The following is a 26,849-nucleotide window of genomic DNA, read 5'->3' on the forward strand; positions in this document are numbered from 1 at the left end:
TGCTCATTCTAGTATTTTATTGGAAATTGGTTGTGTACATCAATGAAATCAGATCAGAGTAAAAGCATTGTTTCCACACAATAATATCCTTATATCTGTGCTTTCTTCTTATATAGTAAATCCCAGGATATTCCTGATTTTGGTACCAAAGAGCTTAACTTGTCCAGAAATCTCTCTATATAAATACACCTGCCATAGCATCTAAAATAACCATCATTGTTCTGAGTCGGTTCCAAAGCCCTAGGAACATCTCTTAAAGTGTAAGTGTGTATCTTGCATTGGTGGTAGTGTGGGTGGGAGGGAGTGAAGGACAGACACATTATACAATTGAGCTAATTATAGCAGAAGCTGAGACAGAGGGGACAAAGTTCCTCTGGTGTGGGAAACACAAAGAGATGAGGACCAGAGATCCCAAAAGCTGGGCAGGGAACTCAATCCCCTGCATTTTCCAGCACTGCTTGAATGCCAGAGGTAACAGAGATCTGAGACTCCAGTGCAAAAAGAAAGCATATCAGCCCTTCTCTCAGCTTGGCATTGAGAATAAATGGCAGAGCCTTCCTCCAGGTTGTACAGGGGCAGAGATTCTGGTGCAGAGAAGGTCCTGGGGAGTTCCCCCCATCCCCCCATCCCTCAATTGTCTCCCATCTGAGAAAACTAGAGGGATTGGCACCTCAAAGAAAGGAACTTTGAGCCTATGTGCTGCTGGCCCCTTGGAATGAGGACAGAGTGCCCTTTGCTTGGTTTGACCTGAGGGCACTGGCCCTGCCCCAATGTCACTCTCACCACCTTTAAGTTCATCATCAGCAATCAGGTTGTTTAGGTCTTCAACGCTTCTCAGCACTCATCAATAACACCTTGTATATGTGTGGTGGCTTGACTGCTCATAAACAGCTTTAACCTCTACTAAGTCATTTGGTTCTCGCCTCTCATGAGGTAGGAAGGCCAGGGATCATCGCCCTCACTTGAATCATAAGGAACTTGGGACTCATAGAGTTAGGTGCCTTGACCAAACACACAGCTGGCCAGTAGCAGAATCAAAACTAGAACTCAGGTTTCCTCTCACATATCCAGCTCCAAAGTCCCTTCCTGCTGCTTTTCTGGGAAAGATGCAGAGGCTGAGGGAGGGGATTCCTGTCCTCATCCCTCACCTAGCCCTCTTGGGAGGTTCTCAGACAGACCCATTGAGGACAGGATGAGTCCGCATGCGATAGATGATGACAGCAGTGGCTGGGCACAGCAGCAAGGAGGTCATGATGACAATAGTGGCCAGGATGATGAGGACAATGACCCAGATGTCCAGGACATGCTTGGGGAGCATGACGTCCACCGGGACCTGGCTGCCAGCATCCATGCTTCACCTGCAACAGACAGGAAAGGGGAAATCACTGTTGTGTACCCTCTGCCTGCCTCTAGAGTTGAAAGGAAATCTGCTCCAGGAGTCAGAAGCTTGAGTCATTTACCAGCTGTGTGATCTTTTAGGACCCTTACTCATTAACAATAATAGCTTCATTTCTTGAGGGCTCCCTATGTGTCAAGGTCCCTGAGGGGCACAAAGGGTTTGTGCTTGACTACTAATTTATAGGTTGGCAGTTAGAACTCATCCAGTAGCACCATGGAAGAAAGGCCTGGCAATCTGCTTCCATAAAGACTACAGCCAAGAAAACACTATGGGACAGTTCTACTTTGTAACACATGGAGTCGCCATGAGTCAGGATCAACTCAACAGCAACAGGTTTGGTTTTTGGTCCTGTGTGCCAGGCCCTCTACTGGACACTTTATGTGTATTAACTCACTTCGTCCTCACCTCAACTACCAACCCTATGAGCTAAGGACTATTACTATCATCCTTATTTTTATTTATACAGCTGCTAACCAAAAGGTCGGCAGTTCAAATCCACCAGGAGCTCCTTGGAAACCCTATGGGGCAGTTTTAGTCTGTCCTATAGGCCCTATGAGTCAGAATCAACTTGACAGCAACAGGTTTGGTTTTTGGTTTGGGTATCTTCAGTGATTTCCATTTTAAAATGAGGACTCTAAAATTAATTTGTCCAAGGAAGTAAACCCAGATTGGTGGGACCCCAGAGCCTCCATGCTTAACCATTAAACTACCATGCTACCAGTCCTCTTCCCTCATCTGTAAAATGGGAAATCTATTTTTTTGGTCCTGGAGCCTTCGTAGTGCAACAGTTAAGCACTCTAAGGCTTGGCTGCTAACTGAAAGGTTGGGGGTTCAAACCCACCTACCCACTCTGTGGGAAAAAGACCTGGTGATCTGCTCCAGTAAAGATTACAGCCAAGAAAACCCTATGGGGCAGTTCTACTCTGTCACATGGGGTCACTGAGTCAGAATCGACTTAATGGCATCTGATAACAACAATCTCTTTCCCCTTCTTCCGGTAACAGAATCCCGTCTTTTCCGTAGAACCAGTTGCTGTCGAGTTGATTCCAACTCATGGCGGCCCCATGTTTGTCAGAGTAGAACTGCACTCCACAGGGTTTTCAATGGCTGATGTTTTCAGAAGTAGATCACTAGCCCTTTCTTCTGAGATGCCTCTGGGTGAACTCGAATCTCCAACCTTTCAGTTAGCAGCACCACCAGGGACTCTTTTTTTGTGGAGAACCTACCTATTCCATGTGGTCTAGCAGGGGAACTCACCAGAGCACCGGATGAATATGTGACCTAGGCTTGGCCATTAAAAATCTCCATAATCCTGGCCACAATATAGGGATAGGAAAGTGACCTAGGCTAAGTCAACCAAAGTCCTCCCCAGGGCTTTTATGCACAAGCTATTGGGAAAGATGGTTCTTTCTGCTGGGATTGCTAAATTGAAAAGATGTCAGTCTGGAAAAGTATGCGCCTGGGACTGTCTTGCCTCATGTGGAGACAGCTTGTCATAGAAAAGAGAGATGGAATCTTGATGACCTTATTTGAGCGCCTGAACCCAGCCGAGGCTGAACATCCCAGATACATGAGCCAATAATTCAGTTTTTGGTTAAGCCAGTGTGAGTTTGGTTTCTCTCACTTGCAGCTATGAATTCTGATGGGTAAAGATACATATAGTTGTCCCCAAACTTTCTTGACTTACGGCGCCTTTAGTGTCTTAGTAACTTTTCATGGTCCCCCAGGACAAAAGAAATACTTAGCACTTCCATTCATTAAGTAGTTAGGTTCAAACAGCTTAATAAGTATTTATGTCCTCCCAATCTACAGTTAAAACTGTGAAGTACTTCGAGCTAGTAGTTCCCAGGGTTTCCTCTAAAAATGTTAAAGTTCTCGCAACACTGCTCCCTTCTCTCCCACTCCCACTCCCAGCTCACTGTGGAGCCTCAGCAACTCAACGCAGCTTGGAAACATCGGATGTAATACGTTCCCTGCTCAGAGGGCGCAAAGTTGGAACAAACAATGCTACAGTTCCGTCTAGATCTGAGATCTATAATTTCATGATTACAGGTTCCAGGCAAAATTCCCAATTCCTGTCCATTTCCTGCTCTTCCATGATCACTAACTTTTCTATTGCTTTTGGCTTCTGTTTCTGCTCCGTGCACACCATTGCTACCCAAAGTAAAGTACTGATCACCATACCCAAAGTACAGCCCTCAAGATACGCATACAAGGATGTTAATGTCTTCCATGTTTGTTACAGCAACAGACACAAGTGTCCATGAACAGTAAAATAGGGTATATGCATACAGTGGAATGCCACGCAGCAATTTTCATATATGCACTCACTTATTTCACAAATACTGGCATAATGCTTACTACAAGCCAAGCATTGTTCCAAGTGCTTTACAAATATTAAATTATTTAATAACTATTAAAAAGAAAGGGTGTAGATCTGGATATGCTGATCTGTGGTGAGCTCCAAAATATTTTAATTAGAAAAAAAAGCAAGGTAAGGGATAGTGTGAACAGTATGATTTCTTTGGTTCAGATTTTATAGAAGATGTAAGCAGACAGATAGATGAGGATTTATACATAAACAAAAGAAAAATTCTGAAAATGTTCTACATACTACTTTGGTGAGTAGCATCTGGGGTCTTAAAAACTTGTGAGCGGCCATCTAAGATACTCCACTGGTCTCACCCCATAGGGAGCAAGGGAGAAAGAAGAAAACTAAAGATACAAAGGAAAGATTAGTCCAAAGGACTAATGAACCACAACTACCATAGCTTCCACCAGACTGAGTACAGCACAACTAGATGGTGCCCAGCTACCACCGCTGACTGCTCTGACAGGGATCACAATAGAGGGTCCTGGACAGAGCTGGACAAAAATGTAGAACAAAATTCTAACTCACAAAAAAAGACCAGACTTACTGGCCTGACAGAGATCGGAGAAACCCAGAAAGTATGGCCCCCAGACACCCTTTTAGCTCAGTAACTAAGGCACTCCCGAGGTTCACCTTTCAGCCAAAGATTCGACAGCCCCATAAAACAAAATGAGACTAAAGGGACACACCAGCCCAGAGGCAAGGATGACAAGGCAGGAGGAGACAGGCAAGCTGGTAATAGGGAACCCACAGTCGAGAAGGGGAGAGTGCTGACATGTCATGGGGTCGGTAACCACTGTCATAAAACAATATGTGTACTAAATGTTTAATGAGAAATTATTTGTTCTGTAGACCTTCATCTAAAGTACAATAAAAAAATAGACACATTACAGTAAAAAAAAAAGAAAAAAATTCTGAGCAGAATCACAAGAAAGTGTTACAGTGGTTACCTTTGGGGAGTTGGACACGAGTGAGAGAGGCTTCTACTTTTCATTCTGCATGCTTTTATACTGTTGGAATGTTCTAACAATGAGCATGTATTTCAGTTTTTACACCGTCTGGGTAGAGGAGAAAATGACCTTTTTGGGTTTTTACTTTATAATTTTCTATTAAAAAGGAATAAATGCATATATACATATTTTTTAATAATTTATTTTTGTTGTTGCTGTTGAGAATATACACAGAACATACACCAATTCAACAATTTCTACATGTACAATTCAGTGACATCGATTACATTCTTCAAGTTGTGTGACTGTTCTCATCCTCCTTTTCTGAATTGTTCCTCCTCCATTAACATAAACTCACTGCCCTGTAAGGTTCTTATTTAATCTTTCGAATTGTTATTGTCAATTTGATCCCATATAAATAAATCTTAAAATTGAGTATAATGCTCAAGGCAGACATTTTTTACTAGTTAACTAAACTACTGTTTGGTTTTACAAAGACTTTATGGGATATTTTAGGTTTAAGGTTTAAAGATTTTCTCAGGGCAATAGTTTCAGGGGTTCATCCAACCTTCATGGCTCCAGGAAGTCTGGAGTCCATGAGAATTTAAAATTCTGCTCTGCATTTTCCCCCTTTTGATCAGGATTTTTCTATGGAATCTTTTATTAAAATTTTCAGTAATGGTAGCCGGGCACCATCCAGTTCTTCTGGTCTCATATCCTCTTCCTATTCCTGATTCTCCTTTTTCTTCTGTTGCCCCAGGCAAATAGAGATAAATTGTTGTGCCTTGCAAGCTTCTAAGACCCCAAGCACTACACAATGAACTAGGAGGTAGAAGAGAAGCACTAAACACGTTATTAGTCCACTTAACTGGGATGTCCCATGAAACCATGACCCTAAACCTTCAAACCAAGAAACCAAATTCCATGAGGTGTTTGGTGACAATAAGCAGCCTCAGCAGCTGCTCTTTTTTTTTTTTTTTAGTCATTGTTGTAAATTTATCTATCATACAACTTTTGCCAATTCAATTTTTTACAGGTGTACAACTTATTGATAGCAATTACAATAACCAGCTGTGCAACCTTACCCTTAATCAACGCTATTTTTCCATTGCTGGAAACCAAAACTCAGTAATCCATAACCGATAAACGCCCCCTCCCGCCCCCCCACCCCTGGTAATTGCTAATAAACTTTGGTCTCTATACATTTGTCTTTTCTTGTCTTTTTATATAAGTAAGGTCATACAATATTTGTCCTTTTGTGATTGACTTATTTCACTCAGAATAATGTCTTCAAGTTCCATCCATATTGTAGCCTGTATCAAGACTTCAGAGCCCTGGTGGTGCAGCTCAGCTGCTAACCTAAAAGTCAGTAGTTAGTTCAAATCCACAAATCACTCCTTGGAAACCCTACAGGGCAGTTCTACCCTGTACTATAGGGTCACTGTGAGTCAGAATCGACTTGACAGCAACAGGTTTGGTTTTGGTTTATGAAGACTTCATTTCTCTTACCGGCTAAGTAGTTGTAGCATAATGGATTGCTTTCTGTGTGGCCTTTCTAGCCATGGTCTTGTAACTCCCACCCAGGTGACTGGGTGGGTCTGGGGTAATTGCGGCCCACCAAGGGGACTGGTCAGTTTTGCCATCCCACTGGGCTTGAAATGAGCCACCCCAGAGGCAGGAAAGACAAGACCCTACCACCACCAAGAAAGGAGAGACCTGCAGGAGACAGTGCAGTGAGCTTTCCAGCTCATGGAGAGAGAAAGCTGAGTGTCTCTGGGCAGAGACTGAGGGCCAGGGAGAAGCCTACGCCTGACCCACAAATTTGGGACTTGCCAGCCTCCACAACCATGTAAACCATTTCCTTTACATGGTTTGTGGGTTCTGTGAGACCTTATAGCAAATTAGGGAAACCGAAGACAGGAGGGAGAGTACTGAGTGGAGAGGGAGTAGTTGATGTTAGAGATGATGGAGTGGTACAGCAGCTGGGAAAAGTTGGACATTTGGGATATCTTTAACCTCTGCCTCATAGGAACCAGCTTTGTGCTGATCCTTAAAAAAGAAATTATTCATTTAGTAGTGTCATTTAGTAGTATTCCATTGTATATATGTACCACATTTTGCTGATCCATTCATCCATTGATGGGCATTTAGCCTGTTTCCACCTTTTGGCCATTGTGAATAGGGCTACAATGAACATTAGTGTACAAGTCTCTGTTGGAGTCTCTGCTTTCAAGTATATATGTGATTTTTAAATCAAATAAAATTAAAGTAGACTATGTAATTGGTGTCACTGAATTTTACATGTGAAAAATGTTGAATTGGTAAAGGCTATGTTATCTATATTTTTACAACAATAAAAAAATTAAGGTAGACTAGATTAAAAAAAAAAAACCCAAACTCGTTGCCATTGAGTTGATTCTGACTCATAGCAACCCTGTAGGACAGAGTAGAACTGCCCCATAGGGGTTCCAAGCAGTGCCTGGTGTATTCGAACTGCTGACCTTTCGGTTAGGAGCCGAACTCTTTAACCACTACACCACTAGGGTTTCCAAGACTAGATCAGTAGTTATCAAATACCAAGTACCAAGCTGTGAGAATCAGCTCAGGGCAGTATTTTTAAAAAGCTGACTTCTGAAGAATATAACCAATGTCATCAAATAATTTGTGTCAAAATTACTGAATGGGAACCTAAACTTCCGTGTAAACCTTTACTGAAAGCACAATAAAATATTATTTAAAAAAAAAAAAAAAAAAAGCTGACTTCTGGGCCTGTTCCAGACTTACCGAAGTAGACTCAAGACGGAAAGTAAGAGGAAGAGCCAGGCTTGGGAACCCCTGGACTCCATGATCTCTAAGGTCTCTAGGACCCCTTCTAGCACTGTGATTTCAGAATTGATTGCAAGGTGCTAATAAAGTTGAATTTTACCTGAACTTTGTGATTCAAAGTCTGGATTTTTTTATTTGACAGTGCGTTGCAGCCAGGCTGCTCAGATCTGAGCAAGTTCCAGGATGAAAGAGCAGCTCTGGCAAGCTCCCCATGGCCCAGGATTTTAAAGGAGGTAGCAGCACAGGCCAGCCCTGCGTCAGCCTTGGAACTGTTGTCACTTCTCCAAGGTCGAAGACACGGAAGCGTGAGTCACAGGAGACACACACTGTTAAGGAAGGCCAGGGGTGGGAGAAATTTTGCTTTGTGGTCTCCTGATTTCATCAACAGCTAGTTTGCTTTATGCAAAGAAACCCCACAAAAGGCCTTTCCAGTAAATCCATAAACATCTAACAGTCTCTGTGACTCTAAGTGCCAGGAATACATAATCTCCACAGCTGATTTCATAAGCAAAACCTATGATTTACAGGAAGTCGGGCTTCAGGGTTCATCCACAATCAAGAATCATGGTGCATTAAAGCTAGTACCAGGCCTATTCCACAGATGACGAACCTGAGGTCTAGGGGTCCTCCACCACTGTTATAAATTTAATTGTGCTCCCCAAAAAATATATGTTGAAGACCTAACCCCTTTATCTGTGAATGTGATCCTGTTTGGAAATAGGGTTTTTCTTTGTTATGTTAATGTGTCATATCAGAGTAGTAAAAAACCAGTTGCCATTGAGTAGATTCCAACTCATGGAGACACCATGTGTGTCAGAGTAGAACTGTGCTCAATAAGGTTTTCAATGGCTGATTTATTTTGAAGTAGATTGCCAGGCCTTTCTTCCAAGGGAGGAACCCTTGTGGTACAGTGGTTAACACTTGGCCACTAACCTAAAGGTCAGCAGTTTGAATCCACCAGCCACTCTGCAGGAGAAAAACCTGATGATCTGCTTCCGTAAAGATTACAGCCAAGAAAATCCTACGGGGTAGTTCTATTCTGTCATATAGGGTCGCTATGAGTTGGAATCGACTCAATGGCAATGGTTCTTTTTTCTGTTTGTTTTTTTTACGGGGTTACTATGAGTCAGAGGGAGCCCTGGTGGCACAGTGGTTAAGAGCTCGGCTGCTAACCAAAAGCTCGGCAGTTCCAATCCATCAGCTGTTCCTTGGAAACCCTACAGGGCAGTTCTACTCTGTCCTATAGGGCTACTATGAGTCCAGTGGCAATGGCTTTCGTTTTTTTGGTTATGAGTCAGACAGAAGCCCCAGTGGTGCAGTGGTTAAGAGCTCACCTGCTAACAAAAAGGTCGGCAGTTCAAATCCACCAGCCCCTCCTTGGAAACTCTATGGGCAGTTCTACTCTGTCCTGTAGGGTTGCTGTGAGTCAGAATTGACTCGATGCCAACAGGTTTTGGTATGAGCCAGAATAGACTCAAAGGCAACGGGGTTTGTTTTTTCTTTTTGGTTTTCTCCTGAGGCACCTCTGGGTGAACTTGAACTGCTAACCTTTCAGTGAGTAGCTGGGCACTTAACCTTTTGCACAACCCCAGAACACCACACCAGAGTAAGTTGGGTCCTAAACCCGATCCCTTCTGAGTGGTACCTTATAAAAGGGAGTACGGACACAGAAAGACGCACGCACACAGAGGGAAGACACCATGGGAAATGGAGGCAGATGCATCCACAAGCCCAACCCATCGCTGGCAGCTACCAAAAGGTGAAAGAAACAAAGAAGGACTTTCTCCAAGAGCCAATGATCTGCATTCAAAGTTCTAGCTTCCTGAACAGTGAGAAAATAAATTTCCGTTCCTTAAAGTCACCCATTTACGGTATATTTTGTTATGGCAGCACTAAGAAACTAAGACATCTACCTTCAAGCCCCCTCCCTTCCAGAATAATCATTCAAATGCATAAATGTGATCATGTCACTGTCCCTAACTAAACAAAACAAAGTAGATAAATAAATGAAACTTTCAGTAACCTGTGTCCTAGCCTGTACCAATATTACTCTTTCACAAAAGAAACTGTATATAAAACTCCAATCACTAAAACAGACAGAAGTATAGCCGCTCTAGTAGAAATGCAGGGAGGGGGTGGGTCCTACCCAGTCAGCAGGGCAGGATAAATACTTGTAAAGGCCCCAAACAGTAGAGATTAAGGTGCCCGCCCCCTTCACACATGCAATTCAAAGGAAAGCAAATACCAAACTATAACACAAAGAATTTCCATGTTATAATGAAATGAAGTACTTTTTTTCCCATAACTGAAAAATTCGGAGAAAATCATTTTTCTCGTGTTCCCCCTCCCTTTTTTTGGTGTCCCTGCTTGACACAGACTGCTTACCTATTGGTCCAGCACAGCTGCTCAGCTTTCCCTTGACCCACTGGACTGCTCAGAATACAGTATGAAAATTGCAGGTTGAGATGTATTCCAAGGGCCTTTCCAGAGCTATCATTCCAGGACTCCAGGCCTGGCCATAGACACGGTCAGGTGTCAGAGGTCACAGGGAGCTCTATCCCCGTTTCAATCTCAATCCTAAAACATGTGTCTTCAATGGGCTCTTCCTCCCCTCTATGTCATAGGGGTTCCAGTCACTTCTACCCCTTCCTATAAAAGAAAAATTTTGTCCCCCAAATAAGAACTAGTTAAACCATACATTCAGCATCTTTAATTGTATGCTGGAAAGTTTTGCTTGAGAAAAAGCAGGTCTCTAATCTTCTGCTAGCTGACTCCTGTTTGACCTCGGTTGGCCATCTGGGTGCACTGGCTCCTTGTGAGTGCATAAAATCTTGTTTCTTGGTACATCTAATTAATAACTGTAGATCATCTGCTTATCATTTGTTTCTCAGAACTGTTACTCGTTATTTCTGATTAATGGCTCATGTCGGGATATGATTCGAACCATTCATATCACAAATTTAGCCCTAACACTGGTAAAAATATGACCTTTTCATAACCACTGGAAGTAAAACAGAGTCAGACCTAAACTCCTATCTCCCATGTCATTTTAAACTGGCAAATATTTTCTGCTATTTACCTCATTAATGAATAATAAACTTCGACGCACGTTCAATATAACTTTGTCTAAGAAACTTGCATTACCACCACCCTGCGCTGACCAGCAGAGAAGTCACTAGTATCAAACATGCCATCCCATCAGCTACAGGTCCTACACCACAGCCCTGGGAGCTGGACACATCCTTGCTCCTCCTTAGCCCACAAGGGTTAAGCAATTCAGCCAATTTAATGAAAAACAGTCAATAATCCAAAAATGACTATTTTGTATCCATTAACAAGACTGAGCATATGGGTAAAAAATTGTAGTTTCTCCAAGGGTGGAAAACTCGTCCCATCCACCAAATACTCCACTTGGTCTAAACTAAGTAGGAAAGGATACCCTGCTACCTGCTTAGGAAACACCAAGTTTTCCTTCTGGGGCCATTTTTCTCAAGCAACTAAAAATTTGTTTACAAAAAGAAAAAAGAAAGAATCATTGTTCTAGCCAATCATATGGCAAAATTTCTAGTTATAAGAGAAATTATGTAGATTTCATAACTTAGGATTTCCCACAAGCTGGTAGTTACAGAATAAATAAATTCAAGGCAACTGGTCTGTAGTATTTATTCATCTTTCAACTATGAGGCTCTCTAACCCAGCAGGCAACTTTTTATTCTCTGGCAGGGCAATGTTGTTTTTGGTTCAGCACTACCAGGACAAGTAACTCTGTCCTGGATATTCATTCATTCATTTATCAAGTACTTGCTATATGCATGATACGCTCTTAGGAATTACTGCTATTTACTCAAAAGACATCACTCTTCCACTTCCAAAAAGCACAGAGAAGTTAAGTACCCTTCCCCTTATTCTCTCAAACATAGGATCACACAAACCAGCATTTGTTTAACAAATACCAAGTGCAAAGTACTGTCCCAGGTCTTGCCCCATGAATTAACTTATTTAACTCTCACAATAATCCAGGGTGGGGACACTATTTTACAGGTGTGAAAACTAAAGCCGAGAGAGGTTAACCAGCCAGTGATCATAAAGCTAAGTATATGGTTGAACTGGATACAAACCAGGTCTCCTGACCCTATACTTACCATTACACTACAGCTACCACCAAACAGTCAACAGAGAGCCAGAAGTATGAGCATGAGTATGCCAGATCCATAGCTCTCTTCTAAGTCTAGTTACACATTTACTGCTTTTGGTCAAAGGCCATTCAAGATTTAGAGAATTAAGAAGAGATATGCAACCCCCGACACTATGGCCGTAAGACACTCTTCTGATCTGGAACTGAAGCCAGTCCTGGAGATCACCTTTCAGCCAAACAACAGACAAGCCCATAAAATAAACAATAACACCCCACAGGAACATGCTCCTTAGAACAATCAATTATATGAGAACAAAAGGGCAGTATTTGCCCAAAAGCAAAGATGAGAAGGCAGGAGTGAGTAGAAAAATCAGGACAAAAGGAAACGGGAAACCCAAGGCGGAAATGGGGAGAGTGCTGACACATTGTGGGGAACGAAACCAAGGCCATAAAACACTATGTACAAACTATTAAATGAGAATTGAATCTAATTTGCTCTGTAGACTTTTCCCTAATACACAATTTAAAAAAAAAAAGATGAAGAGATATGCAATCTACAAAGATCAGGACTTTTCATTTCTGGTAAGGGTAAGCTAGACAATTTGGACCAATCCTCTTACTGAGAACAACTAGACAAGTTCGACAAAAAAAAAAAAAAAAAAAATTTGCTTGAAGGCAATGGAGAACTAACAAAAAAATGAAGAATCACCAGGCTAAGATGTAAAGTATGAGAAAAACCACAACAGAAATCCAGAGAAGTGAGCCTGGCATTTGGGGCAGCTTTTCCCCTAGAGAATGTTAGAGACTGAACAGTGCTCTGACAGACTCAGGGGATTAAGAACATAAAAATTAGAGTCTACAACTTTACCAAACAAGGAGAGTACGTGATTTAAAAAAAACAACCTGCACTTTGGGCTTGGACTTCAAACAGCACCCTTAGGACTAAGGGTGAACTGGAAATATACCAGTCCTCCCAAAGACTGCAACCCAACTCTGAATCATCAGTCTTTACAATTAAATTAAGCTTGTCCCAGACTGTTAGTGCCTCCAGGTGCCTTGGAGAAGCAAACATACATCCTCTCTAGAGGAAAGAGCATCACCATATGCCTTGAATTATTTATTTATTTTTGGATAGAATGTCTAATACTTGATCAAAAATAACCATGAATGTAAAAAGACAAGTAGACAAAAATAGAACCATCAGAAACAACAAATGATAGAAAAAGACCTAGAGAGAACCCAGATATTGGAACTGTCAAAGACTTTAAGTAACTTTGCTTAGGAAGAAACACTGTTCAAGGAGAAAAACAAATCCAAGAATGAGAATTTTGAGACAGAACTGAAAACTATGAGAAAAACCACAACCGATTGTTTCATAGAACCAAATAGAAATTCTAGAACTGAAAAATGCAATAACAGAAATTTAAAACGCATTGCATGAAATTAACAGCAGATTAGACATAGCTGAAAAAAGTTATGGAAAATAGGTCAGGAAGAAAAAGAAACTTTTCAATGAATCAGGGAGAACCCAAAGGATGGAAAATACAGAAAACGGGATGCATTAGTTTTGTAGGGTTACTGTAATAAATTACCACAAACTGGATGGCTTAAAACAATATAAATTTACTCTCTCAAAAGTTCTGGAGGCCAGGAGGCAAGGTGTTGACAGAGCTGCACTCCTTCCAAAGGATCTAGGGGAGGAGCAATCCCTTGCCTCTCCCAGCTTCTAGGGGCTCCAGGCCTTCTTTGGGTTGTGGTGCGTCACTCCGATTCCGCCTTCTCTTTTATCTCAAAGCTCCCTCTGCCTGGCTCTGATCAGGATACATGGGATTGTATTTAAGGTCCACTCAGATGATAGAGGATAAACTCCTTAACTTTATCACATCTTTGTCACACAAGGTAATATTCACAGGTTCCAGGGATTAGGGCATAAACATATCGGGGTGGGAGGTGGGGGGTGTCACCATTTAGCCCACTATACAGCTTCAGGGACATAGAAGAAACAGTAACAAGAAGTCCCAAAAGGAGAGAAGAGAGAATAGAACAGAAGCAGTATTACATAAATAAAGGCTGAGAAATTTCCAAAGCTGATGAAAAGCATCAATTTGCAGATTCAAGGAGCCCTATGAATTACTCACAAGATAAATAAAAAGAAATTCATAGTTAGACACATTATAGAAAAACTGCTGAAAACTGAAAATAAAGAGAAAAAAAATCTTTAAATGAAAAACAACTAGAATGACAGCAACTTCTCCATAGAAACAACATAATCTAGAAAACAACAGAACAGTATCTTTAAAGAGCTGAACAAAAATAAATAACAAGAATTAAAGTGAAAGAAGACATTTTCAGACAAAAACACAGAATTAAATTACTCAATAACAGTAGAAAATAAATAACGAACTGAGAAATAAAATGAAAGGGTTTTGATTTTCTTCTTGTCTGGGAAATGGAAAAAGAATCAAAATTAGGCTTTGTTAAATCAAGGATGCATACTGCAATCTCTAGGGTGGACATTAAAAATAGCAAAAGAGTACATAACTTCCAAGTTATTGCCCAGGGCTAAAAAGGAGAATGAAAACAACAAAAAAATAGAACAGGTGAGACAAATAGAAAAACGGTAGCCTTAAACCCAAACTAACGAAGACTAACAGACTATATAAAACTAAAAATTTACATACATATATACAAAAATATATATTTATATACTTTTATATTTTGTATATGCACACATAGAAATACGTTTTTTTAAAGACACACAAGAGGATTTAGAAAGACTGAAAGTAAAAGAATAGCAAAGAAATATCTAATCTTGAATTATGTGAACTAGGAGAGCTATCTTATCAGACAAAGCAGACGATAAGACAGAAAGTATTACTAAGATACCAGGAAGATAAAACTATTTCAATTTTTTATGTACCTAATCACAGAACCATAAGGAGAAATAGACGAATCCACAATTATAGTGGGAGATTTCAACACATCGAACGCTCTCTGTTTGACAGAAAAGATTTTAAGAATTGGTTAAAGACAAAAGACAAAGAGGATTTCTTAAATTAATACTGTTCTATAATAGATGATTTCAAATAAAAAAGTACCAAAATAAAACATAAAAAGTTGACATTTAAATGATTTCTTCTGTAAATAACTACATATTTGTTTAATGGGATTGGGAAAAAATAACTCTGTGAATAATTAGAAGAAAAAAAAATGCTGTCGAGTTAATTCCAACTTATAGTGACAAGGGAAGCATAATATATTGCGTTTTAAAAATAAGTTAAAAGCAGTATAGTTTTAGTGTAGGGACAGGAATTTTTAGATCTGATTTCATAAATGAAGTTACTTGACCTACTCAGAAAATGGGGACCTGGTTCTAGTAAGCTCCAGAGACAATTATAAATATTTACTGGAAGCAATACGGTGGGCAGAATTCAACCATAAGCTCTGTTCCTCCTCCCCCCCCATGTTATCCCCATGATTAGATTACATTAAATGGCAAGGGTGAAGGGATTTTACAGATGTAAGAAAGATTTCAAATCACTGACTTCAAATTAACTGAAAGGGAGATTATCCTGGGTGGGCTTGACTTAATCAGTTACAAGTCCTTTAAAAGAGAGCTTAGGCTTTCCTGGAGTCAAAGACACTCTCCTGCTGGTCTTGAAGAAGCAAGACACTGTGAGGTCTACAACCATAAGGAAATTAATTCTGCCAACAACTCGAATGAGCTTAGAACTAGATTCTTCCCTAGTTGATCCTCCAGATAAGAGTGCAGCCTGTCCGACACCTTGATTACAGCTTTGTGACACGCTGAGCAAAGAGCCTGGCTAAGTCATGAGTGGACTCTTGACGCGTGGAAACTGTGAGATAACAAATGCGTGTTATTTTAAGCCACTAAATTTACAGTAATTAGTTAAGCGGCAAGAGAATACTAATACAGCAATACTATACCCTACTAGGTATGTTCTGTAGAGACAAAACTTCTATAAACTCATGTTGTACTAGGAATCTACACAGAATCTCCTTGTTAGCTGATTTAAACCACAAAACTTATTTTCCATTTAGAGATGAGGGAAATAATGGCCAAAGAAAGGAAGTAACTTGTCCAGGGTCACACAGCAAGTTAATGGCAGAACTGAGAGTAGAACTCAGGCCTCCTAATTTTCAGTCTCCTTTTCAATTCCATCACCATCCTGATTGAGACGGGAGCTAAGGGAAGAGAATAGGTTGGAGAAGGTGGTAGGAGAGACTAAAGTCAGTTGCTGTCAAGTTGACTCCAACTCATGGCAACCCCGTATGTGTCAGAGTAGAACTGTGCTCCACAGGGTTTTCAATGGCTGGTTTTCCAGAAGTGGATCACCAGGCCTTTCTTCCAAGGTGCCTCTGGATGGACTCCAACCTCCAACCTTTCAGTTAACAGCCAAGCACATTAGCGGTTTGCACCACCCAAGGACTCCAGTAGAGAATAAGCTGACATAAACAGTGAGAACTGGGCAGGTTTCTTGAGTATGTCTTTTTGCTACCCAATATCTGGCGAGGGAGGGTGGGGACAAGGAGGCCTTGAAGTCCTAAGCCCTAAGGAACTTGAAAATAGTAGTATTTCAAGTAGTATTTTCAAGTAGGAGCAAGTAATATTCCAGGACCAACACATATATACCACATACATTATAAAAAAAAAAAAAAGGAACAAAAGTAAAATAGAAATTTCCCATCAGAATCACTGATATATGCAATTCCACCCTTTGCATCTCATTCCTTTGGCCTAAGGCCCAAATGCAAATAAATCTAGTGAAGCCTTCTAAGTTATTTATTCATCACCATAGTTAAGAACATCAGAGACAGAGGAAGAAACACTGGAATCCTACTTGTAGTGGGAGATTCCACCAGATAGGGAAAAACACACATGCATAGAGAATGAGGGGTTGGGAGAGGGATGGCAGAAACAGCTTTGTCTGGGTTCCATCTCTGCCCTAGCGCTGATTTCATCCAACCCAGAGCACTTCTGTTTCTCCTGCACAAAATGCCCTTCCTCTCTACTAGTGATACACTGTTGTTGCTGTTTGTTGCCACCAAGTCAGTTCCAATTCATGGCAACCCCATGTGTGAACCATAGAATTGCACTCCATACAGTTTTCAAGGCTGTGACCTTTCAGAAGCAGATTGCCAGGTCTGGCTTACAAGGCACCTCTGGGTGGGTCTGAGGCACCAACCTTTCAGCTAGTAGTCAGTTGAGTGTGTAACCGTTTACACCACCCAAGGACTCATTCAGTGGTATACCAAAAACCAAATCCATTGTTGTCAAGTCCAGCTCATAGTGACCCTATAGGACAGAGCAGAACTGCCCCATAGGGTTTCCAAGACTGTAATCTTTACAGAGCAGACTGCCACATCTTTCTCCCATGCAGCAGATAGTGAGTTAAAATCGCCAACGTTTCAGTTAGCAGCCTAGCACTTTAACCACTACGCCATCAGGGCTCCTTATTAAGTGACATAAGTACTGAATAAATGTGTCTTAAATTTAAAAATCCCTAAGTTCCTTTGCTCCAGCACGGCCATGGAAAATCTTCTGAGAGGAAGAAATATTTGGAAACAGCAGGGAATGTGGAGAAATTCTTTCCTTTACACTTAGACTACAGAGAAGTGTTAAAAGCCCATTTGCTCTAAGGTCAGTCTGCTTGGATTTAAGTGAGGCTCCACCATTTTATAGCTAAGCAACCTCGAGTAAATTACTTAAAACTTCCTTACACTTCCATTTCCTCAGCTGGAAACAAAAACAATAGCTTCTTTCTTATAGGGTAAGGAGCCCTGGTGGCTCACTGGTTAAGTGCTCGGCTGCTAACCAAAAGTTTGGTGGTTCGAACCCACCAGCTGCTCCACAGGAGAAAGATGTGGCAATCTGCTTTCATAAAGATTATAACCTTGGAAACCCTATGGGGCAGTTCTACTCTGTCCTATAGGGTCACTATGAGTCAGAATAGACTCGACAGCAGTGGGTTATCTCAGAGGGTTGGGATGATTATGTAAGATAATCACACATAGTACTTAGCAATGTCCTGACACACAGTACCAAAAACCAAACCCGTTGCTGTCTAGTTGATTCCGACTCATAGCGACCCTACAGGACAGAGCAGAACTGACTCATAGGGTTTCCAAGGAGTGGCTGGTGGATTTGAACTGCTGACCTTTTGGTTAGCAGCCAAACGCTTAACCATTGCACCACCAGGATCCGACACACAGGAAGAACTCTGCAAATGCCCATTCTTATTATGATTAACAATCCTTGGACATAGGGACTCACTGACTTCACCTCCTTCAGCCAGTGTATGTTAGCATCCCAGACTTGGAACATGTCTTTACTTTATGAACAAAGAAGATGGAATCCATGTTAATGATGTTTTTTAAATCAACCAGCAGAGTGATTGATTAAACTGACCTATTCATTCAGTCCAAGTATGAAACTGGGGTAGTTAACAATTCAGTCTAATTCGGTAAATATTTATGGTGCTTGTGCTTAACTAGGGATCATGGAGTGGGTTTAGAGATAGAAATAAATAAAATATAGTGCTTGCCCTTAAGCTCAGTCTTGTCTGAAGAGTAAAAAACCAAATTAATTGCAATAATGAATTATAATTCAAGGTAGCGAAGTGCTACACTAGAAGTTCACACCACACACTACTGGTGAAGAGGAAAGAAGTCGAAAGAGCATGGACTCTAGGGTTAAGAGGATCTCAATCTGAACCCCGCCTTCCACCCTTACTAGAGGTGTGACCTTCAACAAATCACCTATAATCTCTAAATCTCAGTCTCATCACTTGCAGTTTGAACCAGGGCTTCGAACCAGTTCATTCCAGTTTGAACCCCTGAGAAATCTGCATTTCTAAAAAGTGCCTAGCCGATGCTAATGATTCCAACCCTACAGGTCACCAAAACCCCCAGGTGATTCTTATATAATCACCTAGGGTTCGTGTTAAAATGTAGATTCTGATTCAATATATCTGGAAATTTCTCAGCAGAGGTTCCAACCAGAATGAACTGGTTGGAAACCCTGGTTCAAACCCACCAGCTGCTCCACGTGGTGATCTGCTCCTGTAAAGATTTCTGCCCAGAAATCCCGATGGGACAGTTCCATTCTGTCATATAGGGTCGCTATGAGTCGGAATCAACTCCACAGCACACGACAACAACAAAAGCAGTGAAGTGAGACAATATGTAAAGAAACCTGGAACACAGGGTTATGGGCTGGCAAGTCAACTTTCGACTCATAGCGACCCCATGTGACAGAGTAGAACTGCCCCAAAGGGTTTCCAAGGAGCAGCTGGTGGATTCAAACTGCCGACCTTTTGGTTAGCAGCCAAGCACTTAACCACTACGCCACCAGCAAACATAGTAGATACCCAAAAAACATTAGCCCTCATGCCTTTGCTTTTGCTCAGGCAGGATAGAAGACTTTATGAAGAAGGAGGTCTCAGATGCGGGCTTTGAAGGTTAAGTAGGAGTTCAAAAGGAAGAAATTAGGAGGAAGGCAGGATGAGCAGAACAGACATAATCAATGAAGTCCACAGGTGGGTTGGGGAAGTGGCTTAACCCTTTTGAGCTTCAGTTTCCTCATAGGTAAAATGAGGATAATAATAACAACAGTAGCTACTTCACTGGGTTCCGAAGGGAGTTAAATGAGTTAACGCACATATGGTACTTAGCACAGTGCCTAGTATACAGTAAGGGCTTTATAAATACTAAACTGAGCTACTGAATACACATAGCTCCTAAGTTCATAAAGAGTTCAGAGACCCCACCGCTAGTTAAGGCGTCATGACTTCTCTGCATCTGACCTAGGAAACGGCAGAGATAAGTTTCACAAACAAATAGCCTTTGATGGCCTGTTCCCTGGGCAAATTTGACCTTCCACCGGAAACACACAACCTCCCCATCTGAGCTGCAGCTAACAGTTAACTTTTGAGAGATTGCCAATGGTTGACTGATGAAGAAGGCAATAAAAGAAATGACTTCCTGCTGGCAGGCAAGTGTAAAGCGAGAGAAAAGGCAGATAGAGGCAGGTGGTTTCTGCAGGTGTGGCTTCAGTCCAGCACTACAAGAGTTCCAAGCAGACAGTGCTGCTGTTGTTTGCTTTCCACCAGACGCAGAGGCCAGAGAGGGGATAGCTAGCACCAGCTCTTAGTCACGATGCTGGGGGTGCCTGAAGACTCATCACTCTTCAAGCATCTTACAGAATGTAAGCAAACAGGCTGACAGTTCCCACAGCAGAGGACTCAGGAGTCAACCAGCATCACCCACCTTCTAGGACCTCTCCTTTACGGCTCTACCCTCAGAAGGAGCTGGTGGGACTGTCACAGACAAATGGAGCACTTAGGCCAGACAGAGAGGGCAATTCAGGTACCAAGAAGGGGTCCCACTGGCCATCTAGAAACCTGGGCACCTAATGGCCTGCATCATAAGCCTTGGTCCCACTTCAAGACCTTTATGCTTGTTGCTGTTCCCTCTTCCTTAAATACTCTCCCCCGAGATCTTCCTTTTCAGTATCCAGTGTCTTAATGTCCATGATCTCAACTTACATGACACTTCCTTAGAAAAGCCTTCCCAGACTCACCCTCTCAAATTACCACCCTAATCCACCAGCAATCCTGTCTCATACTTTACTTTCTTTTTCTTCATACACTTTCACAGTCTAAAAATGAACTAGTTTGTTTGTTTTCATGGGCCATCTTTCCTCATTCAAATACAAGCCCCAAATGAGCAGAAGCCTCATCTCTTGTCCACTGCTGTATCCTTAGCACCTATTACAGTGCCTGGCACACAGTAAGTGCCCGATAAATAGAAGATCAGTGAAGGAATGAATACAGACAGACTGAAGAACTTCACATTTAAGCTCAACTCCTGGAACTTAGTTGGGGGAGGAGGTGCAGAAGGACTCTTCACCCCTATAGAAGTCCCAATGACCCTAAAAGTAAGAACCCTATCTCCAAAATAAAATGACATCCTCTGATTTGATGGTTATCTAGGCTCTCCCTACATCCAGAAAGGATTAGGGGGGGACTCTTTCTTTCACAGCCTACCCTGTATGGACCAGACAGAGGAGGCATGGCCTTTCAAAATGAAATCCTCTGGGATTCTCTCTCACTGGCTTGCCTGGGCTGGTGAGGCCAAAACAAGTTTAGATTCCCTGGGCTCGTGAGCTGTATACTGAGATGGGTGTGTGGAGGTGGAGCTGCTGCCCAGGGGGTAACCTTTATTTCTTTGTTCTCAGAAGGTGGCACAGAGGCTGATAAAAAGTGGGGGGGTTTCCCATGCCAAGTCCTGTAGGAGAAGGCCAACCCAGCCTCACACTGACCCTTGGAAACAGTTCTCCCATTGTATAATAATGAGCCTCAAACATTTACCAACCCAGCACAGACTCCACTTCACCAGGGACCTTTGTTCCAAAGAAAGGGGCCAGAGGAAGGAATGGAGAGAACACACGATTATCAAAATATGACATGAATCAAATTGGAAGCCTTTCCGATGACCCAAGTTCCCTGAGGGAAGCTCTGTTCTCTTGCCCCTATTCCTCCAAGTGGCCCCTGCCTCGTCCAAAAAGCCTAACAGACTAAAGACTTGTTCCCTGCCTGAGTTTCTATCTGCTGCTCTGTGACTGGAAAAATGGAAAAACACCAGGATACTTCAAAGAGATGAGAACACAGCCAGAGCTGTTCAAGACAGCATGTACCATCCGACCCAGCCAATCACAGAGTCTTAGAAATCAACAGAGAGTCAGGAGAGGAGAAAACCCAGGCCAAATCCACAGCATCCTGTTCCAGCCACTACCATCCATCATTGTTACTTGTTGTGACTAAGTGCCTGCTGTGTCTGGGCTGACAAACGAGACTCCCCATGAGATGGGCTGTTGGGAGGCTCAGTGGTACAGCTGAAAGAGCACTGGGGCGATGCTACCCCTTCTTCACAGTGTGATCCTCACCAAGTCAGTCTCCCAAAGCAGGCCTCACTGTGTATGGTAGGCAGAAAAATGGCCCCCCAAAGATGTCCAGGTCCTATTCCCCGTGAATATGAAAAGGAAAGAATGACTCAGAGGGCAGAGCCATGAGAACAGAGGCAAGAGTTAAGGACTTTGAGATAGAGTATCCTGGATTTTCCAGGTGGGCCCAATCTAATCACGAGTCCATAAAAGTAGAAGAGGAAGGCAGAAGAATGAGTCAACAAGATGTAACATGAGAAGGACTCAACTTGCTGTTGCTGCCTTTGAAGATGAAGGAAAGGGTCTATGAGTCAAGGAACATGACAGCCACTAGAAGCAGGGGATGGCCTTCAGTTAACAGCCAGAAAGAAACCGGGAACCTTGGTCTAACATCCTCAACAAATTGAATTTGGCCAAATAAGCAGGAGTCCCTGGGTGGCACAAACGGTTAAGCAATTGGCTACTAACCAAAAAGTTGGTGGTTTGAACCCCCCGAGAGGCACCCTGGAAGAAAGTCCTAGAGATCTACTTCCGAAAGGTCACAGCTATGAAAACCCTATGAAGCACAGTTCTACCCTGCAACACATGAGGTTGCCATTAGTCAGAACCAACTCAAAGGCAGCTGGTTTGGTTTTGGTTTGCATTCTCACCTAGAGTCACCAGAAAGGAAGGCAGTCCTGCTGACACCTTGATTTTAGACCCATGAGACCTGTATTGGACTTCTGACCTACAGAACTATAATAAATTTGTTTCGTTTTAAGCCACTAGGTTTGCGGTAATTTGTTCTGGCACCAAGAGAAAACTAATACACTGTGTGGTCCCGAACAAGTCACTCTCTCAAACTGGGCCTCAGTTTTCCCATCAGTCATTTGGGGAGGTGATCTCTAAGGGTCTGGCCAGCTCTCAGAGGCTGACTCTGCTCTCCTGACACCCTACCTCCCCCCAGGCCCATCCCCAGTTCTGGCATGGTCTTGGGTTGAAGACTCCTAAAGAGAAAAATAGAACAGAGTGAGAAGAGGAGAAAGTTCTTCTGAAAAAACACCGCAAGCTTTTTCCTGTGATACCACCCGGGACACTGATAAAGAAAGGCCTCCTGTTTTGCCACTTGCTACTTCCTTGGCCATCTGCAGAGAAATGAGTGGAAAGTCTCCAGGAGAGCAAGATAAAAGCTCCACAATCAATTGGTAGAGGCTGTCCAGAGCGCTGACTAGAGAAGGGTTCTCAGGTCTTGTGGAAGTTAGCTACAAAGCACTGATTATCAACATCTGCCTGGGGCAGGGGATTAGGAGTAGCGACAAGTGTGCCGGATGGATGTCATCATTGATTGAAACTGATTCGGGGACCCTAGCTTATTTTTACCTCTCTCTCCTTCTGCCTCCTCTGTTTCATTTTTCCTAGTCCTATCTAGTGGATCGTCAGCAATTCACATGCCCAATCAGCCAATCAGAGTTCAAATCAATAAAATAAGGAAGATGTATTTATACACACCACCACCCATCTGCCAGTCTGTCATACTGTGGTGGCTTGTGTGCTATGACACTGAAAGCTATGCCACTGGTATTTCAAATACCAGTAGAGTCACCCATGATGGACAGGTTTCAGTGGAGCTTCCAGACCAGGAGGAAAGGCCTAGCAATCTCCAAAAATTAGCCAAAGAAAACGCTATGGATCACAACAGAATTGTCCAATATGGTGCTGGAAGATGAGCCCCCTAAGTTAGAAGGCACTCAAAATACACAGTAGTCACAACAATGGACTTGGGTATACTAACAATCATGAAGATGGAGCAGGACCTGGCAACACTGCACTCTGCTGTATATGGGGTCATCATGAGTCAGAGCCAACCCGACAGCAACTAACAACAGTCTATACACTACTAAGCAATTTAAAGTACACAGTTTAGTCACTGATTCTGTCTTCCTGTTTTTTATAAGACAAATAATTATAATTCTGGCCTGTTTTATCCTCTGCCTGCCTACCTAACTCTTAGCCTTTGCTCCTGCATGTACTCCACTATCTCTTGAAGTTCACCTTGTGGTTCCCTAGTGAGTAAGAAGAATACTAGGGTCCCTAGTGATGCACCAGTCCCTAGTAGCTGTCAAATTCTCACTTAACTTACCCCAGGTCATCCTGTAAGTAAGTGACAGAGGCAAGATCTGAACCCAGATCCATCCCCCCCCAATTCCAATGAAGTTCAGAGCACACATTCCAGAGCCAGATTGCCTGGGTTCAAATTACCACTCTGCCACTACCTGTGTGATCACCAGTGAGTTACTTACCCCTTCTGGGCCTCAGTTTCCTCATCTATAAAAAGGAAGTGATTATCATACCTATCCTATAGGATTAGTAAAGACTAAATGAGTTTAAACATGTAAGAAGCCTAGAATAGTGTCTGGTTCATAGTAAGCACTCAATAATTGTCAAACATGATTATTATTACATCATTCAGGTTACCTGGATTATTCCAGATGGGAGATGCAGACTGTGCTAATGACAACAATTATTCCTATAAACCGTGTGAGTGGGAAAAAAAAAAGTTACCGTTAAATTAATTTCGACTCATGGTAACCCCAAGTGTGTCAGAGTAGAACCATATTCCGTAGGTTTTCAAAGCTTTGACCTTTTGGAAGCAAATCACCAGGACTTTCTCCCAAGGCACCTCTGGGTGAGTTCAAACTGCCAACCTCTGGGTTAGCAGTCGAGCGCTTAACTGTTTGTACCACTGAGGGACTCCGTGAGTGTGAGTTCAAGTGCCTATCTTTGATATCACTGCCAATAGTGGCAGTGTAAGACAAGCCAAGATAAAGAACCTCTTTACTTGGAGATACTGCCTTTGTATGTTGCAACCCATAGAGAAGAAAAAGAAGCAAGTTTTTTAAGGAAAGATCAGAATGTGGCTGAGAAAGTATCTAAGGCTGTGACCTCCTTAATCTGTCATAGTATCCAAGTTGGGCTGTTCCCAACCACAGGCCCCCAGAGTCTCTAGTTTGCTTTGTGTCTCAAACACTTCACCACAGCTCAGTGATTCACAGGCTGTGCCAGGGCGAGGAATCTCCTGACCTTTCAGCATGGGGTCCACCATCCAGAGGTCAGATGTGATGGAACATGACTTGTAACCCTGAGACAGCTGAAGGCAGCAGCTCACTGCCAGAGAAGTGCTTCCCCTGGGCTTTTTTGCTTGTCACTGTAGAAATACATGATGTTCTGAAACTCAGCTGGGCTGTCTTGTGTGTGCTCAGAGGGATGCTGAGTGGTCTGCACAACCCAAGGAACATGTCAAGTGGGCTTAACCAAACACACATACACATCTGTTCCACTTCCATTCCATTTCATTTTATAGCTGGGATGGTGAGGTCAGAGAAGGGAAATGCCTCAGAGGGTCTCCTGGCTCCCAGGGAACTCTTCTTCCCACACCCAGCCCAATCAGGCGTTCACAGTCCTTACTGACTGTTTACCGACTGCAGATACCATGGATCATAGCAGATACAGAGGTGATGTTCAAGAAACCTTTGATAGTCAACCAGTTGAGCAGCTTCCACCACTACAGCCTGGAGCTTTTGGGAGTTTAATATTCACTGTCTATAGACAATGAGAAGGTCCCCAGGTGGTGCAAATTGTTTGTACTTGGCTGCTAACCAGTTGGTGGCCCAAACCAATCCAGCAGTACCAAGGAAGAAAGGCCTGGTAACCTGCCTTCATAAAGATTACAGCCAAGAAAACCCTATGAAGCTCAATTCTACTCTGTAACACATGGAATCACCATCAGTAGGAATCAACTTGACAGCAACAGGTTTGGTTTTGGTTTTATAGACAGCAAAGTCCTGGGAGGTACAGACTGTTGACATACTCAACTAGTAACCAAAAGGTTGGTGGTTTGAACCCATCCAAAGATGCCAGGGTAGAAAGGCCTGGCAATCTGCTTCTCAAAGGCCTGGCAATCTGCTTGAAAACCCGATGCAGCACACGGAGTCATCATGAGTAACAACAGACTCAAAGGCAACTGTTTTAGCAAGAAGCAAGTGAAGCTGCCATGATTAAGAGCCCAGCCTGACCACTCTCAATAAAAATGTCCACCCCTGACTTTCATGGTGCACATCTTTCTTTTTTCACTCAGTTAAACAGGTATTGACTGTATACTACTTGCCAGGCCCTGTGTGGAGTGCTGACGATGTCTCAGGGATCAGGACAGATAAACAGACCCTCCTCTCAAGGAATTTACATGTTTGTGAAGGAGGGATGGAGTGCAAGAAAATAAGACAACTGCAACAATTAAATCCTAAGTGAAGAGACAGCCCAGAGGAGGAGGGAGCTTGGAAGGAAGGTTTCTCTCAAAGATACTTTTCACACCCCCTTTCTCATTTGCATCCTGTACACAAAGGTTATTTTCTCCATTCCACAGATGGAGAAACGAGGCTTGGAGATGGGATGGTCAAATAGTGACAGAGCCAGGACTGGAACTCACCATCCCAGACTCTAAATTCCTGGCTCCTTTTATGCAGGGCTCTTAGAGAAGCGGGACAGATAATCCGCTGCTCTGAGTGGCACAAAGAACCAAACTCCCAGCGCAGCACCCACGCGGGTGCCTCAGGCTGGAGAGCTAAGATCTGACGCCCGGCCAGGAGAGCACAAAGGCGGCAGAGCCTCCTGGAGCAAGGGACGCGCTTCCCGACAAGGCAGAAGCAGGGAAGCCGGAGAGAAGCACGTCTCCGTGTGTGTGGCTGAGGCTCACTCACCCAAACTCCGGCCTTCCCGGAGGCCCAAGGTGGCTGGAACTTAGGGGCTCAGAGCGAGAGAAGAGGGGGAAAAAGGAGAAGGGCAAGAAATCAAAAGTGAGGAAGGGGTAGAAGAGAGGGTGAAAAGGGGGAGTTGGGAGGGCACTGGGGTAAAAGACAGTACGAGGGTTTGGTTCCGAGTCCGAACAGCTCCGCTCGACCGGAGCCCCACAAACGATACCCGATGGTCCCACTCACCCCGGATCCACAGAACTGCTTTTAAACACCGCGGGCCCGCCGCAGTCGGATCGCGGAAGGTCAGCGGAAAGTTCCAGAGACAGGGACGGCCTGCGCGCTTTTCGAGGTCCCCGGACGGCTCCGGCTCCGGCAGCAGGAAGCGGCCCCTAGCCCTGGAATCTCAGCCCCTGCGAGCGCGAAGATCGTGGCAGGGCTCTTCCGAGCTCTGGGGAGGCGGGAACGCGCAGAAGAGGC

At 43.1% G+C, this 26,849-nt stretch overlaps 1 protein-coding gene across 1 annotated transcript; it reads right to left on the reverse strand.

Annotated features, from left to right (window-relative positions):
• On the reverse strand, positions 1-26,849 carry SMIM3 (small integral membrane protein 3). The gene is made up of 2 exons (XM_023739138.1): positions 26,616-26,849; positions 1-1,358 (listed from the first exon to the last, which is right to left on the reverse strand). The coding sequence occupies exon 2, from the start codon at positions 1,349-1,351 to the stop codon at positions 1,169-1,171; it is 183 nt and encodes a 60-aa protein (XP_023594906.1). The 5' UTR covers positions 1,352-1,358; positions 26,616-26,849; the 3' UTR covers positions 1-1,168.

The sequence above is a fragment of the Trichechus manatus genome, unplaced genomic scaffold, assembly GCF_000243295.1.
Source record: "Trichechus manatus latirostris isolate Lorelei unplaced genomic scaffold, TriManLat1.0 scaffold00130, whole genome shotgun sequence".
NCBI lineage: Eukaryota > Metazoa > Chordata > Mammalia > Sirenia > Trichechidae > Trichechus > Trichechus manatus.

Bases quoted from the DNA above. Each gene is read 5' to 3' on its own strand.
- SMIM3 (XM_023739138.1), bottom strand. From the start codon at position 1,351: ATGGATGCTGGCAGCCAGGTCCCGGTGGACGTCATGCTCCCCAAGCAT.